We start from the raw sequence: 16,046 nt of genomic DNA, 5'->3' as shown, positions 1-16,046 counted from the left end.
CTGATCGTTTTATTAAAGATGAAAGAATTTAGACAGTTTTTAACTCTCAGTGATGCTGCAGTGTTCGTTTGACTTTGGGACCTGAAGAGAAGGGAGTTTAGGACCCAGATTACTCCCAGCACCTTAGTCCGACAAATACGGCAATAAAAACGGCCCGCTTGCATGTTCTACAAAAAAAAAGTGCTTTGATGGGTATCTGACGGACAAACACCAAACCAGTTCCACATTACTGAAATGTCACCATTTTTATAAACCAATTCTGGTTCCTCCGTTTCACTGAACGATCCGCTTTCTCCCTTCTCATTCTCCGTTACCGCCATGCTTTTTCGGCCATGTGCAGATGCGCGTTTTACCCATATTATCGCGATATTTCATTTTCTTATCGTTGCCTAACATTGTACTGGTATTACCGTGAACGGTATAATATGGCCCAGCCCTACTAAACGGGTCCATCGCAGTCGCTGCAGACTGGGTCGAAGAAACATGTTGTTACATTTCTAACGAGTAAACATCAGGTTATGGCGTAGGGTTTCAGAAGGGCTTGCAGCATGATTTGTGTTCAGTGTGAGCACGAAGCACGAAAACACCCTGGACATGCTTCCAGCTGTTCTGTGATATTTCAGCCAAACCATGCTGGGATTTTACATGGACATCGTCTCAGTTACGTCCATTAGATCAACTTAACGTCACGTCCTGGATGTCCTTCAGTGGCTTTAATGCTCCCTTCATGTCTTTCTAAAAGATGTAGGGGACCATGCTTGTACATCAGATCGGTGTCAGAGCTGATGAAGATGGATCTGTATCAGCTTTATATCTTCATATAAATACCTGCGTCCTCGTCTGTAGTCCTTCAGTGAGAGGATTATGTTTCCTGCCTGATAACATCGCCCTGCTTTCCCTTGAACATTTTAACAATAACACGCTCAGCCGCCCGCTGCTCTCCTTCAGGCCGCTCTCACAGCTCATTTAAATCCAGCTTCTATCATCACAGACTCAACTTTATTAATTTTTCTTATCTCCAAGGACGGCGTCTCAGCAGCCAGACGGGCCCGCGCACACTCATTTGCGACCCCAAAAACGCGAGGCGAACAAGGGCGCAGCGAGGAGGATGCTGTCGGGCACCTGACAGTGTGAAGAGAGAGAGGGAGGGAGAACATGGCTTTCATCTGCTTGTCAAAGGGCAGGGAATTAATCAGCAGGGGTGAGGGCGCTCTTTAATCTTGTAGATTACGTGGCTTGCAGACGGTTTAGGTGTAGATTAAAGGACGGGGCGACGCCAGAGGTGAGAGTTACGTTGGTGGGAGGTGTGTTTGTTTTTACTTACGGCTGGAGAAAAGATGGAAGTAGTAGATGGAGCAGCAGCGGCACGCTTAAGAGGTCTTGAGGTGTATGTTTTCATGGAGCTGTAGGGTCTGAAGAACATAATTCTACCTGTGTATACGCCACTGGAAGTGTAGGGTAACATATCTGATGAAAGAAAACCAAACCTGATGTGTTTACTGGCTTTAAATATGGATGAAAATGAGGAGGAAATACGACCGCCCTCTTGGTGATGTAATCATTTATACAGCTGGGGAAAACATCCATCCGTGAGTGTAGAGCGGTGCTGAGTGTCATCATTTATTTTTTTTAGCTTTGAAATAAAATAGCAACAGACAGAAGGCCATGTATCAATACCTCAACTCAAAGGCAACATATTCTGCTCTACTACAGGTGCTTTGCATGAATCACTGTTCAAAATAATCCCTCTTTATGTGCAGCATCTCACCTGTTTCTGTAACTCTTTTTGATTGGTAGCCCATTAACCTGCAGATGGGTGGGGCTTCCTTACCTTACGTGACCTTTTCAGGATATCTACTCTCTGTGACATCATGCACATCCAAGAGTAGAAAAAAAACGTGTGAAACAGAGTGGTTAGCCTGAAAAGTGCATCATTAATTAAAACTTTGTCCATGTTTAAAATGAGCATCAATGAGTTGAAGATGACGTGTGTCGCAGGAAATAAGGAAAACCAGAACAAGTAGTTTTTAAACCTTTGAAGTAACAGTTTGAATTACCAAATCTGATCGATTGCACTAAAAAGCCCATTCGAGAGGTCGAGTGGAATCGAATTAGCTGATGTGAAGCTTGTCCAATAACAGTCAGCAACAGCTACTTCGGCTGGTATCCACCCCTAACTCTGAATTATGTGCAACTTTAAGCATAAATGAAATGTAAACAATTTAAAGCGCCCCTCTCGTAGTTGTTATGAACTGGAAGCTCTCGTTTTTGGAGGGATCCTCCAGAGGCCATTAGAGGAGGTTCAATTCTTGGCTTCATTTTTCATCCCTGGAGGTTCCTGGTTGGTTCTTCTGCTTTCAGTTTGCATATTTTGGATTTCTGGTCCACAGGTGTTCATGTATCCAGACACAGGGCTGGTCTTGGAGCTTTATGTTTACTCATGTCTATACCAACCAAACTGGCACATTCCCAGGACTTTTCCCGAAAGGCTTTTCCACATTGTGTGATTTCTACTGGGAATCTTTTCCATTTAAATGCCTCAGCTTGCCAAAAACGACTTGTAGCCCGTGTCCTGACAGCCCGGTCCATTCCTTTTAATCTGTTTTAGTTTCCATTTATTTAGTTATTTGAACAGCTCTTGGTCATCGTGCTTCTTCCAGCCCTGATCCTTCCAGACCTTTCTTCTCTGTTTTGTTTTGTTTTCATCACGAGGACAGGATGTGTTCCCAACAAGGATGTAAGGGAGCTCATTTACATTAACCATTATTAAAAATGTGTTTACATTTTCATGAATAGAACATGTAATTAGTTTTTGTGGAACCTTTCTTCTCTGGTTTTTTACCTTTTAAGTCTTGTGACGTCCTGTCATGTGATTAAAAGGAACCACAAAGCTTTTATTTGTGGTTCTCAGCTTAATGTTCCTCTCATTTCTCACTGAGCTCCTGCTCTGAGATGATGTCAGAGACACTTTGAGGCTCTTCTGTTGGCAGGTTTTGTCCCCGTCTCTGTGTTGGATTACGTTTTCCAGTGAGCGCAGAGGCCGGTAACCCGAGACCCCGTAGACAGACCTACATTAGGCCCGGCAGGGTGTCGTCTTCTCTGTCAGAACGTGGGGTAATCCCAGGTGATTGTAGACTCGCGGCTCCAGCTCGAAGCCCAGTGGTTGAGCATGTTGTCCGTCACAGATGCGATGCTGATCCTGTTCCAGGAAAAAGCATGAAAAGGTGAAGCTGGAAGGTTTTCTTGGTGTCACTGGTGAGGCGGACGCAGAATCTACTTTTTGAGGCTCATTTTGGAGGATTTACTCCAAGAAGAGAAGCCCATGCCTGCCCACTGAGGCTGTGGGATCTGTTTGGACCACAGTTGGGATAAATTGAAGTTTTCTGCAGTTATGCCGTCATTTTGTGGTAACGTGAGGAGGGTCATCCTGAGGAGATACAGGCAGGTGCCTCGAACCGAGGCTGCCTTCAGCTACAACCGCTCCTCAAACAGACGAGGCCTCGTGAGCTCCGGTAGGTCAAACTCGACCCCACGTTTGGTTTTTTCTATTTAACCAACATTTCAATGTTTAATGATCATTAAACTTTTCTGAAGTAAAGAAAAATAAAGTACTAAACTAGTCGAGAAAGACAAACACGACGCTTCAGTTTACTATAAGATTTTAATCACCGTCTGGTTGGTTTCTCATTAAAATGAGACGCAGATTTTAGTCTCAATGTGACAAACGAGCAGAAAATCTCCGAGCAACAGCTTCAGAAATCTGAGTTTATCGTGCTTCCCTCTGCAGCTCTGTGATCCTCCTGCTTTAGCTTCTTATTTTCACTTCACATAGAAATGCAAACCATAATATTTGATTAATCAAACACACGTGCAGCTTTTAACTGGGCTGGATACCAACCAAGAAAAACGATGTTCGTACTCAGGTGTTGCTCGGGGGCAAAGCTAATCTCTACCCAACATGCAACTGTGATTAAAGCACGTGCTGCAAGCTATTTAGACCCACTGCAGACAGAAGTGGGTTCAGACCTTTAGTGGCGATTTGCTCTCAAACGTCTGAAACACGTGTTGCCGTGGCGCTCATGCTTTTCTGCATGACTCCAGCGGTTTGTCAGGACGTGTTAACCGACGCCCGCCCGCCTTTGTGTTCGTCGCTGCAGGATGATGGATTCCATCCTCTGTAATGGCCTCTCCTCAGCCCGCTCACTTTGTCGTGCGTGTTTGTAATTTATTTGCGTGTGTGTGTGTGTTTGAACGACCACCACGGTCTCTCCGTCTGAAGCCTGCAGCAGTCGCGCAGCTTTCTCTGCAGCGCAACGCTTGAATTGATGCATCGCCTCTATTACGGCGCTGAAGTCACGAAGCTCGAAAGCAGAATTAGTTTTAATGTAATTTAAAGCTGCCGTCGTTCATTTTCTGCTGTTGGTGCCTCCGTACAGACGAGCTGAGCGCGGCTGAACGCGGTCCAGGAAACGCAGTGAGATGGTAAACCGATCAAAAAAGGATCAAAATACAAGGCGAAGAGGACCGAACGTTAAAGGAAGCATTAGAGCTGTCAAGAGACAGACGGCTTGGCAAAGAGGAAGCTGAGCACCGGAGCCCGGGTGCACTCGATTAGTCCAAAATTTGACCTCTGCCTCCTTTTCCTTGACCTCTGTGTAGTCAGGAGGTGGAGGAATACCGATGGTGCTCAGAGAATCTGACAGAATGATTCTTCACTCAGTTAGGAAACTGACTTTTTAAATACACCCTTGAAGGTGCCTGAGGGCGGAGCTAGCGGGATTATATGATGACTGCACATGTGCCTTGAGCCTCTCTTTAAACTAGAGTCCTTTAAAGGCGGATGCATTTTCACCCTGGACGCTGGAACGAGAGGCGAGTTAACGAGGATGGAAATAGAAAGCTGTCACACCACCTCCCCCCTCCGCAGCGCCGCGTTCGGCCCGATCCATCTGCTGTTCCTGAACGCCTCGCGCAGGAGGAGCCGCGGCCTCCCAGGTGTTTCCACTTCATCCTCAACGTCTGCAAACGCACAAACACACAAACGCACACGCTGCGTCTCTGCAAGAGCCCAGCGTGTGCGCGTTTACGTTCACGCGTCTTCACCTTTTCAAGTGTGAAGGCTGGAAATAAGCCGTGTCTAAGGTGACTGCAGCGAGAGGCACAAACGCGATGTTTAATCTGAAGACGCTTCGGATTTTCCTCGTTCTAGAGGCCGAACTGTTGATGTGCAACAGTGTGATGGACATGAAAGTCGTGTCAGCTGACGGGCACGATAACGAGGCCAAAACTTTGGTTCAGATATCAGAATTAGCAAAGCAGGGACGTGCACACGCTCACGGCTGTGAGAGTCTCTGTGTCGCGCTTACAGGTGTAGAGCGTCGGAGCTGATTTCCATTAAAGCCGACGGGTCGCACTAACAGACGGCCACTCCCCCCGCCGCCCTAATGTGGCAGGTAATTGTAGGATCTGTAATGAACGCTTTAAAGTGGCGGCAGGTTGTTGATAGAAGCCTTAATGAAGTTGGTAACCTGCAGGTTCCCCGAGGACTGCTCTCTGGAGGTGTTGGGGTCACCTTCCATCTTATGAAGGGTGTCAGCAGCAGGGGCTCCTGGGAAATGATGTTCCAGGCCTGATCCCTGAAGTTAGTGTTGTGAGTCTGAGGAGGGAAGCGGAGGAATATGGAGAAAGTAGCATTTCTGCTTTTGTTTCCCATAATCTGCCTTTAGATGTTGGTATTCAGCGTAACAACTGAAAATAAAATAAATAAATTGATTGATTGATTGATTGGTAATTTATTTCAACATGTGAACAATATACAAGTACATTTAGAAAAGAAAATAAGAAAGAAAAAAAATACTGTACAAATTACATATCCCACCCCTTTGCCATAAATTATCAGTTAATATTTAGTCAGCTTCCTTACTGATATAATTTGTAATAAAAATAGTGAACAGATTTCTGATATACTATATACTATAATATCACATCATGAGTTTTTTTTTGTTTGTTCGTTTGTTTTTTAAATAGAGACATTCACTTAATTTAAATATTTTCCTTTTCTTTATAGTTTGAGAAGATCATATTTTTATAACTCTTTTTGAACAGTTTTATGTTTGGACATTGCTATAAATAAAAAATAAAAAATGTTGGTATTTAGTCAATAAATGGATTAGAAACATCTTGGCAAAGTGTGATCCTGATGACACACCCACACCGCCACATCTGTCTCACCGTCAGTCTGTGGAAACTTCTCCTTTTCAGGTTTTATAGCACAGAAAATTAAAATGAAGTGTCAGACTATGTTTTATTTACCTGATTCTGGGAAAATGTTCCAACATCAGCAGCGTGAGGAGGCGCAGATGTTTTTGGAGCTTCAGATGGTTGTGAGTCGGCTGCTCGCTCAAAGCATCGAGCTTGATTGACTTTTAAGAAATATCAATAAACGACGCCCGGCTTCATAAGCCGTTTAAACGTTTCTTTGCAGCTGATGGATTTAAATGTAATTCTAGGAAGTGTTATTTGGTGTTTTGGACGATCGTGTTTGGAGGATTTCTCTCCTTTCTTCTGATTCTCTGCATTTGGATTCAGCTTGAGCCAAATTTACATGCTGTTAATTCCTTAATTGATTTTTGGTGGTTTCCAATAGTTTTTCAGATTTAGTCTGAAGTAAAACAACAACAACAACTCCTGCTTAGTCTCTCAGAATTAAGGTCAAGGTCTAAATTGTTATATTTGTATTATTTTAACACAATGTTACAGAACTTCCATAAACACCTTACATTTATTAAACCTTTACAAATGCAGTGCTGTGCGAAACTCTTAAGCCAGCACTTCTTTATTTCTAGTTTGCTGTAAAAATGTGTGAAAAAGCACCAAAGTCCAAATCAGAAGTTTGGGGAACTGCTGCTCTCAACCTTTTTATCATTTCCAGGAAGGAAACAACATAAAGACTGAGTGGCGGCTCGAGTGTGCACAGCGCTGTTGTCCTTCTCATTTCAGATGTTTAGCGTTGCTTCCCCTCGTGCTAAATGTTTTGCCTCATTGATCGACTGTCAGAGCAGCGCCGCGCTGCCGTGACCCTTCGGCGGTGGTCTGCTGCTCGTCTGATTGCAGAAACGCTGACATTTCACTGGTGACACTTTGCACTGACAGTCGAGGTCATTAGTCAGGAAGAGCGTTCACAAATCTGTGCGCACGTGAAGTTTGAGGCCTGTCAGGACAGAAAGATGATGTTTCACGTTGCATTAGCCCCACGTTTGGAGAATTACTGGATAATGTTTGGAAAGGACAAATTCTCACCTCGGATTTAACTGCTTAGAAAGAAATGACCATAAAGTAGTCGAACACTGGATGAACTCGCCTGAGTCAGATGCCCCTCGTGAGAACTTCTTCGCCGCCGAGCCTCGACTCTGATGACTCATCCCTTTCGTATTGACTCCCAGGCTGCTGCTTGTAATGCTAATTCCTGTTGGTCAATACGAGGTGACCTATCAGAGCCAGCTCCTGACTCCAGAGTAAGTTTGGATTGTCTCAGGCGCTCGTCCACGAGTCACGGGAGGAAACGTGAATGTGTTTTACCGTCAGGTTCCATCGATCCGATTGAAAGCTCCACATTTCGTCCTCAGCTACTCTGACTTAAAAGGGTCACAAGCTCCATTTCTTGCCTCCAGTTTTCTGTTGTCTGTGAGGCATGAAGACGGCTGCTAATTACAGGAAGTCGGAGGTCAGGCTTCACTGATGGCCATTTCTGTCTTTGTTGCAGGAGTTTGCGGCTGCTGTGGGCCGCTGAGGCCGAGGTACAAACGCCTGGTGGACAACATCTTCCCCGAGGACCCCAAAGTAAGTACCTGCAAACACATTACATGTTTGTTATCTCCTATAGGACATTTAATCGAATCAAATGCACAAAGACTGGACCATTAACCCTTTAAAGCCAGTCAAAGCGGGCACGCTCTGTTTTGCATAAAGATTTTTAAATCCCGGTAGCTCTGCAACCACGTGAGCTAGCGCAATAATTTTTTTTGCATATGAAACCGGAGGAGTTGTACTTACATCTTATGCCATCAGCTTGTCCTCGGTCACAGTTTCCTTCCACATATAGCTTTGCAAAAACTGCATAAAAAGCACTTGCAGCAACAAAAACATAATATTCCAGAAACACTTTTGCCGATCCGATCAGCTGTTCATAACACTTCCTACGTTGGAATAGACGTCAGAGCAAACTTTTGCATATCCGCCATGACCTGCCCGAAAAAGGAAGTGACGTCATTTTCGCGGAAATGTAGTTTTTTACCATCAGGGCCTCATGAGCCTATACTGGTGTTTTTAAAAGTTATGTTTGACTTTATGACTTTCTGTGTCGTTTCTGGGATGCTTAGGACTCATATTACACTGCTGGAAATTTGCTGGTTTTTTTGCAAATTTGCATTATAATATTTATTTTCGTTTTTCCTGCAGTATATAAAAATTGGTGTATTTCAAAAATAAATCTATGAAGACACTCAAAATAAATTTCCTGTGGTGGGAAACTATTTTGTGCAACTTTTTTTGTATTTACAGTTTTGAGGGATAAGCCTCTTAAATTTCTCTAACTAGAAATATATGTTAAAAAACAAAAACGATTTTCAGTGTTTTTGTAGTTTATTGCACTTAATGCAGACATATTATTAAAATTTGGGCTATAATGGTTGTATTGATGTATAGCAACTTGAAATGCTCCCAAAAATGGCTCTACAGCATGTAAACATATAATATAAGCTCTGGCGGACTTGGTTCTATGGTAGGTCTTAAAGGGTTAAAGTGAAAATGTTTTACATCCAGATTAGTAAAGTATCAGATTTTTAACTTAACACAGCTGAAACAGCGCTCCTCAAGACCTTTACTAACACTAGTTTGTGCATTCATGTGTGAGGCCACGTGTCAGATATCTGTTGCTCTGGGGAAGCTGGGCGGGCTTCCCAACATCCTCCGCTGTGTTTTTATGGACTGAGAAGTTTGTGTCCTGCTGGCATTTGATCAGAAACACTGTGGTACAAAAGAGAAAGGAAGCAGAAAACCTTCTACAGAAGTCTGTAGCTTCCTCGGTGTGTTAGCGCTGCGTCTGCTGCCCGGGTCTTATCACACCGTTGGGATTGCTGTGGAGACCCGGCGACACGCCCACCGACGAGCTTCCTCGACACAACACGGAGATAATTGGTCGACCGCAGAGCCACGCATGAATGCTTCAGACTTTGATAATTCTGCCTGTTAAACATGACGTGGCTTTGACAAGTTGTTCTCACCTGTTTGGTTCTTTGACGCGTGTTAATTAAAACGCCAAATGTGCGTGCGGTTGGTCCGGCGCTCACATGTCTTCTCAAGGACCTTTTGGTTTAAGCAAACATGTGCAGTCTGAAATCAAAATGCCTGAACGATCGAGACCTCGGTCAATTAATTATCTCTCACTGAGCACCCGAGGGGTTGAAAGCACTCGGGGAACCGATGAACTCCCCCCTCTGGCCAGTCAGTACATACAGCATGTATACGTGTTGACTACAGTACAGTATTGAAGCACTCTGATAGAGAAGAATCTGAAGCCCTGCACCGCAACGAGCTCTCGTTAGTTTTAACGAGGCAGAAATGGACCCTGAGTGAAGAGAGGGCCGTGAATACAGTAATTGGACTTCAGTATGAATAATTTCCGATAATGTGCAGTTTCAGTCTCTATAATGTTTCTGAGCACTGATCTGCTCATTCGTTTGCATCCATGTCAGGGAAGCCAAATTAAACACACTCACAGTCAACTGGGTTTAACGTCAGTGAAGTTTAGGAAGTTAAAAGAAGGATTCAGACAACTGAATAAGTCTGACTGGAACTTTGACAGATTGTTTTTTGCCGTTCGATGAACCTGCTGATAAGTGTTCGTTTTTTGTTCTTACAATGAGAAATTGAGATCACGGGTACGAGAGCTGGAAATGAGCTTCCTGCTTTAGAGATGCAGGCTGAGGAGCTCAGAGCGGAGAACGTGCTGGAGATGATGTCTCCTGGCTGGCTTGGGAACGCCTCGGTCCTGAAAGAGCTGGAGGAGACAGCTGGGAATACCAGATACATGTTCAAGTTTTAAATTCTTCATCTTGTCTGATAGAATTCAATCCGACCTTTTTGATCGCCACATCGAGTCCAAGTTTTTTAGTATTGTAAGAATACTCTTATTACTTTATTATAGTACCGCAGAAAGTCTGTATCATCGATGAGCGATGGCTGCAAATAGCAGTGAATATTTGGCTTCATCTCATCGTGTGTAAAATAACACTGAAAAGAAAAATTGATGTCGTCGAGTTTCGTCCGATCAGCAAAATTCAAACGTGTTCAGTACAGAGTGCTGTGATGTCTTAAAAGGTTTTATTTTCAATCATACGGGAAGATTGTGATGAGTTTTTAGTCATGAAAGCGAAATGGACAGGACGGCATCAGTGACAACAGATAAACTCTTAAAAAGAAGACGTGGGTTGCAAAGTGGCTTGCAGAGGCAGTAGTGGCTGTATGCAGGCTGAAGCAGCTTATCTTTTAAGTGGACAGGTTCTTATGTAACTCTTTTCTACTCGGCTTGAGCACTCAAAGCATTTTATACAACATGTATCCTTCACCTAGTTTCACATATTTGCACTTTTTTTCTACGTCTAAATGGGTTCTACGGGTTCAGGAAGCCTGCTCTACATGCGATGCTCTATATGACAAAGTGCATCATCTGATCCGTCAGTGTTGACGGGCTTTGTTTGAATCCTCTGACTCCTGACTGCGTTGTTGTTTCCAGGATGGCCTCAGTAAGTCGGACATGGAGAAGCTCACCTTCTACGCTGTGTCGGCTCCAGAGAAACTGGACAGGATTGGAGCTTACCTGGCCGAGAAGCTGAGCAGAGATGTGGTGCGACACCGCTACGGGTGAGTGGCGTTTGACTTGTTAAGTCCCAAGCACCAGATAAATAAACGTGTTTTATCCCAGAAAACCCTTCATCACCTCCAACAGCAAATGCTGTTAGCTTCAATTCACGATGCAGATTCACTTCAGTGAGACAGCAGGAGGAGGATAAGCTGCACAGTTCCTATGAAACAGTGAGCTGCAAATGAATTTGCCAAAAAAAATACTGGAAATCTGGAAATGACAAGAGAAAAAATTCTGAGGGAAAAATACCTGAGAATGTAGCGCGACGTAGCAAAGACGCGTAAGGATGCTGAAAAACAGGATGAAAGCAGTCGCAGTCAGCCCGAGGTTCAGAGATACTAGGTGACATTTAAAAACAGAACGTGAAGGAGACCGTCCAGCCACCTGTCATTAAAACTCATCAGAAGAAGTGCAGTGACATTAAAAGTCTCGTCCACTTCCATTTCTGCTCTGGAAAGTAATTAAAATGAGCTGAGAGACGGAACAAAGAACCTCCCTGAAGTATTTCAGAAGAAGACTGTCAGCACTGAATCAATACAACCATTATAATGTCAGACTTTCTGTCTGAATCGGCTCTGATGTTGTTTCCCTGAGGCTGACGGTCAGAGAGCAGACGCGTCTACCTTCTGCACGGCATCCACGCATCCTTACCGGACCGCTGTTCACCCAGCAAGGCGACATGTAGGGGTGGGCGATAGAAACGATATAAATTTGGCCAACGATAGAGATTTTGACTATACCGATCTATCGCGATAGCGCATGTTGGTGATGTCATCAAGCTGCGCCTGTTTTGGAGCGGCTACAACCATTATCATCTGCAAAATATGCCGACAGTCATGGCAAAGAGATGAAGCACTTTTGAAATATGGGGAAAGCCAAAAACTGCGCTTCCCCCACTTCCGTAACATTGATTCATTAATGACTTTTATCGAGTGGAAAAAAGTTGGCGTTCATCCTCCAGCTTCACTGTGCTAATGTTATGCTAACATAGCTGTGTTGCTAGCAATCACGTAGCACAACATTATATACCAGGTAGTCCAACTTCAGTGACCCTGCAAACGCCACTGCTGTTTAGTTTTCTCTCTTCATTTATGTCGGAAGTGGTAGCAGAGCTGTACGTTTTAATTTGTTTCAAAAATCTCTCAGTCAGAACATGGTATGAAATGTTTAGGTGGAAGCTAGCGAGCTAACTAGCGAGCTAACTTCCTACTAACTTCTAACTCCGTTAAATTTAATAACTTCTATTTTCATGGATGCCTGGATGTTAAACTTAATTGTTACACCTGGTAAAGCAGCAACGCTGATGATTTTATTAAAGATTAAATAATTTAGACGGTTTTTTACTCTCAGTGTTCGTTTGACTTTGGGACCTGAAGCTGACGGAGTTTTGGACCCAGATTACTCCGTGAAGCTCCTCACTATGGCAGCCGTAATGCTCTGACAATCCATCAAGCAGTGCGGCTTACCAAAGTTGTACTAAAACATTTTTTAACAGATTTCTGCCCAAATCGGTTCGAGGTCAGTAAGCACAACCAGAATTCACACATAAGGCACACTCTCGATTTTTGAGGAAATTAAAGGATTTTAAGTGTGGAAAATACCTTATACAGAAGAAAAGAATATATCGCGATATATATCGTTACCGCACATGCTTGAAATTATATTGCGATATGAATTTTAGGCCATATCGCCCAGCCCTAGCGACATGTTTACATGCTCGGGTCTGTTACGTCAGCCTTCTCCTTCCAGGTGGAGCTGCTGTAAAGTTACATCATGCAATAATGTGCTCAGTGCACAGACAGCGCCCACTTTCAACCCGACAGTGACCCACTCGTTTTGTGTATTTTGATCAAAACACATCTGCTGCACCGTCCTCTGTTCAGAACTAATCTCTCGTCTCCACCCTTCGCTGCTTCTGTTTTTAAATAGAGAAGAGCCTCAAAAAACTGTTCAGTTAGCACATTAGGAGGTAGTGGGTTAGGCGAGGTCTGCTTAGACCTCTCCCCCTATGACACACATCTGGAGTAGTGTTTCTGTAAACTTGCGTATTGCTGTGTGCAGGAATGTAGTGATAGCCATGGAGGCTCTGGACCAGCTGCTGATGGCGTGTCACTCTCAGAGCATCAAACCCTTCGTGGAGAGTTTCCTGCACATGGTGGCCAAGCTGCTGGAGTCTAGAGAGCCGGACCTGCAGGTGCTGGGAACCAACTCGGTAAGACGAAAACACAGAAACACACACTTGAAGCCTTTTTTCTACATGAAGGGAACGGAGGAGGAGAGCATGCAGAAATGTGTTGATGAAGACATTGTGAACTGTAACCTTAGTGAAGCCAATTGGTACGGCAGGTAATCCAGACTAATCTGTGGATTATGTAAAAGATGAATGTGTACAGATTTCCTTTAAATGAATCCTAAATAACAGCATCAGAAACCAAAACATCGTTTCTCAGAGAACTTTGCTTCCACTTGCAAGCGTTAGCATGTCAGGTGATGCACGGCCTGTTTTGCATAGATAGGAAAAGAGGTAGCAGTTGGTGTGCCTTCATCATGCATGCCAGCAGCTTTTGAAGTTGCAGATGTTGCAGATGTTGGCTGGACAAAACTTCCCTTCACACGCTGTAAGCTGCATGCAATAAAAAGCTTCTGCTCAGCTCTCTTAGCAGCAACCAGGATTTTATTGTTGGCTCTGCTTTATTCATACTTTGTATGTTTCCCATCACAGACTAACCCACACTCCTCCAGATTAAAGCCACAACAACGTTTTTGAAAAAAATAAGGTCATAAATCAAAGCAGGTCAAATCAGTGGTTGATGTTGGCACTTTAATAGCTCATCTCACTTCTCCTCTCACAGAGGAAATCGTCGCGTAACACATCCCGTGAAAGACTCTAATTATTATTAGCTTCTAAGCCGCCAGCAAATGTCAGCCCCGTTTCTCCTTCTGTTTCTTCTGAAGGTGAACCCGAAGTTTTTCCCTTCATGCCGCTTCCTCTTCTGTCTGTCTCCATTGTTGGGGCTTCATCCGAACAGGAAACCGAGCCCAAGGTTTAGATGTGAAAGCCTTTGCATTATTTATGTGTGGTAGTTAGACTGACAGAAGAGAAGAGCAGTTAGCCGAATCGGGGGCTGGAAGGTGCTCGCCGTCTTTAGGTGAGAGCCGTGTTAATTAAATTTTCCCTTACGGCGCCGGCTGCAAACGGAGACGTTTCGTTTAATGTCTCCGTTTGGTTTTGTGGCGCAGCTGAGCAAAACAGAGCTCCTTTGTTTGCTCTGTTGCCTAATTATCAGTTTAATGAGTTTGTTTGAGACGTCTGCAGAAAAGCACCGACACAGAGAGCTCAGCAAATTACAGCAGTTTGGTCAAAAGACTGTTTGAAACCAGCCGGCCGGCCTCAGCGGAACCTCAGCGGTGTCTAATTACTTTTAAACGTCACACTTTTAGGGCTTGTTGTTGCTGCTCAGCAGCAAAACAGCTTTACAGTAGCTGAAGAACTTCATATCCTTCATGATACAAGCAAACAAGAGGTCAACTCCTAGAGTCCTAGAGGTGCTTATGTTGAATGTCTGTGTTTTAAAGCATCAAAATAAACTGCTATGAGTTTTTGTCCGTAACAGAGTCATCGTGTTGAAGAGCAGAAGCTGAAGTAATTCTTCTAATAACAATTTTACCACAAAATGATGCAGAGAGTCAATCATACAAGTCATTAACGACACGTTACGATTTAAAAAGACGACGTCTTTAGAGGAAATGCCCCCTGGTGGTGAAAGTTAGTTACATAAAAGTGTCTTTAATTCTTTCCTCCATAAAGATAACGTTTGACAACCTCCCCTGTTCCCACAACCTGGTGAACCAAACATCTGTTGTTTGGTCTGTTGTTTAAACACAGACATCTGTGGTATCCACACAAACATCAGAATCTCAGCTCAAAACTCACAAAAATCATTTCTCCAACTGCAAAACACAGAACAAAAAACAATTATAAGGCAGGTAACGATGTAAACACAAACGCATTCTATCTTCCAAAACTTAACAGCGATAAAACTGTGAACAACTCAACGCCCCAGAGTGCTTCAAGAGCAGTTTCCCATCGGACATCGACATTTCCTGGTGCCAAATTACAAAACGTCTTGTTATGTCTGTACTACAACCTCTGTAACTTTGCAGATGTTGATTCATTCCACTTGTTGATTTGTGGTTTTCTGCAGTTTTTGGTCGATTGCAGCTTATTTTCAAAGGTTCTAAAGTACAAAAGAAAAGAAAAGAATCTATTTTTCTGTTCCATCCTCAGTTACTTTGACACAGTGGCATCTATTCAATTCAATTTTATTTATATAGCGCCAAATCACAACAAAAGTTGCCTCAAGGCGCTTCATAGATACAGAGAAAAACCCAACAATCATATGACCCCCTATGAGCAGCACTTTGGCGACAGTGGGAAGGAAAAACTCCCTTTTAACAGGAAGAAACCTCCGGCAGAACCAGGCTCAGGGAGGGGCGGGGCCATCTGCTGTGATTGGTTGGGGTGAGAGAAGGAAGACAGGATAAAGACATGCTGTGGAAGAGAGACAGAGGTTAATAACAGATATGATTCAATACAGAGAGGTCTGTTAATACATAGTGAGTGAGAAAGGTGACTGGAAAGGAAAAACTCAATGCATCATGGGAATCCCCCGGCAGCCTACGTCTATTGCAGCATAACTAAGGGAGGATTCAGGGTCACCTGGTCCAGCCCTAACTATATGCTTTAGCAAAAAGGAAAGTTTGAAGCCTAATCTTAATATTGTGATGCTTGTTTACCTTCATACTTAATACTCTTCATACCAAGATGGTCTACATGGAGAAACACTCAGTTCATGTTGGGCGCATCATTATCGAGCAGGAACCACAGAAAGAGAGTTTTAATGAGTAGTTTTGACATGTCACTATATAGCTCAATAAAGACGCGGTTTGACGACCATTGGAACAGATTCCAGGTTTTTCCAGGTGTAGCCCGAGTAAGTTGTATAGGCAGAGATCATCCACATTAACTTGTGACGTCATCTTATTCTAGAAACACGCCTGAAATATAACAGAAATTGCTCAGTTCAGAAAAGAGAAACAGGGATTTCCTCTAGTAGGCATCCAA

The 16,046-nt window shown here is 43.6% G+C and overlaps 1 protein-coding gene across 6 annotated transcripts in view; it reads left to right on the top strand.

Annotated features, from left to right (window-relative positions):
- The window catches only part of efr3a (EFR3 homolog A (S. cerevisiae)), a 128,388-nt gene that overhangs the window by 34,224 nt on the left and 78,118 nt on the right, over positions 1-16,046 (top strand). For 4 of the 6 annotated variants that reach the window (XM_085140648.1, XM_085140647.1, XM_085140646.1 and 1 more), the window contains exons 1-4: positions 1,024-1,201; positions 7,763-7,839; positions 10,793-10,920; positions 12,983-13,133. In XM_085140648.1, the coding sequence (XP_084996774.1) occupies positions 1,156-1,201; positions 7,763-7,839; positions 10,793-10,920; positions 12,983-13,133 (402 nt within the window). In that variant the 5' untranslated portion in view covers positions 1,024-1,155. Of the gene's footprint in view, positions 1-1,023; positions 1,202-7,762; positions 7,840-10,792; positions 10,921-12,982; positions 13,134-16,046 lie in introns of those variants that run through there. The other 2 variants (XM_085140645.1, XM_085140644.1) reach the window with 1 other exon arrangement.

This window comes from Neolamprologus multifasciatus, chromosome 18 (genome assembly GCF_963576455.1).
Source record: "Neolamprologus multifasciatus chromosome 18, fNeoMul1.2, whole genome shotgun sequence".
Classification (NCBI taxonomy): Eukaryota; Metazoa; Chordata; class Actinopteri; order Cichliformes; family Cichlidae; genus Neolamprologus; species Neolamprologus multifasciatus.
Note: the sequence above shows the minus strand (reverse complement) of the source record. Positions and strands in the feature narration are given on the sequence as shown.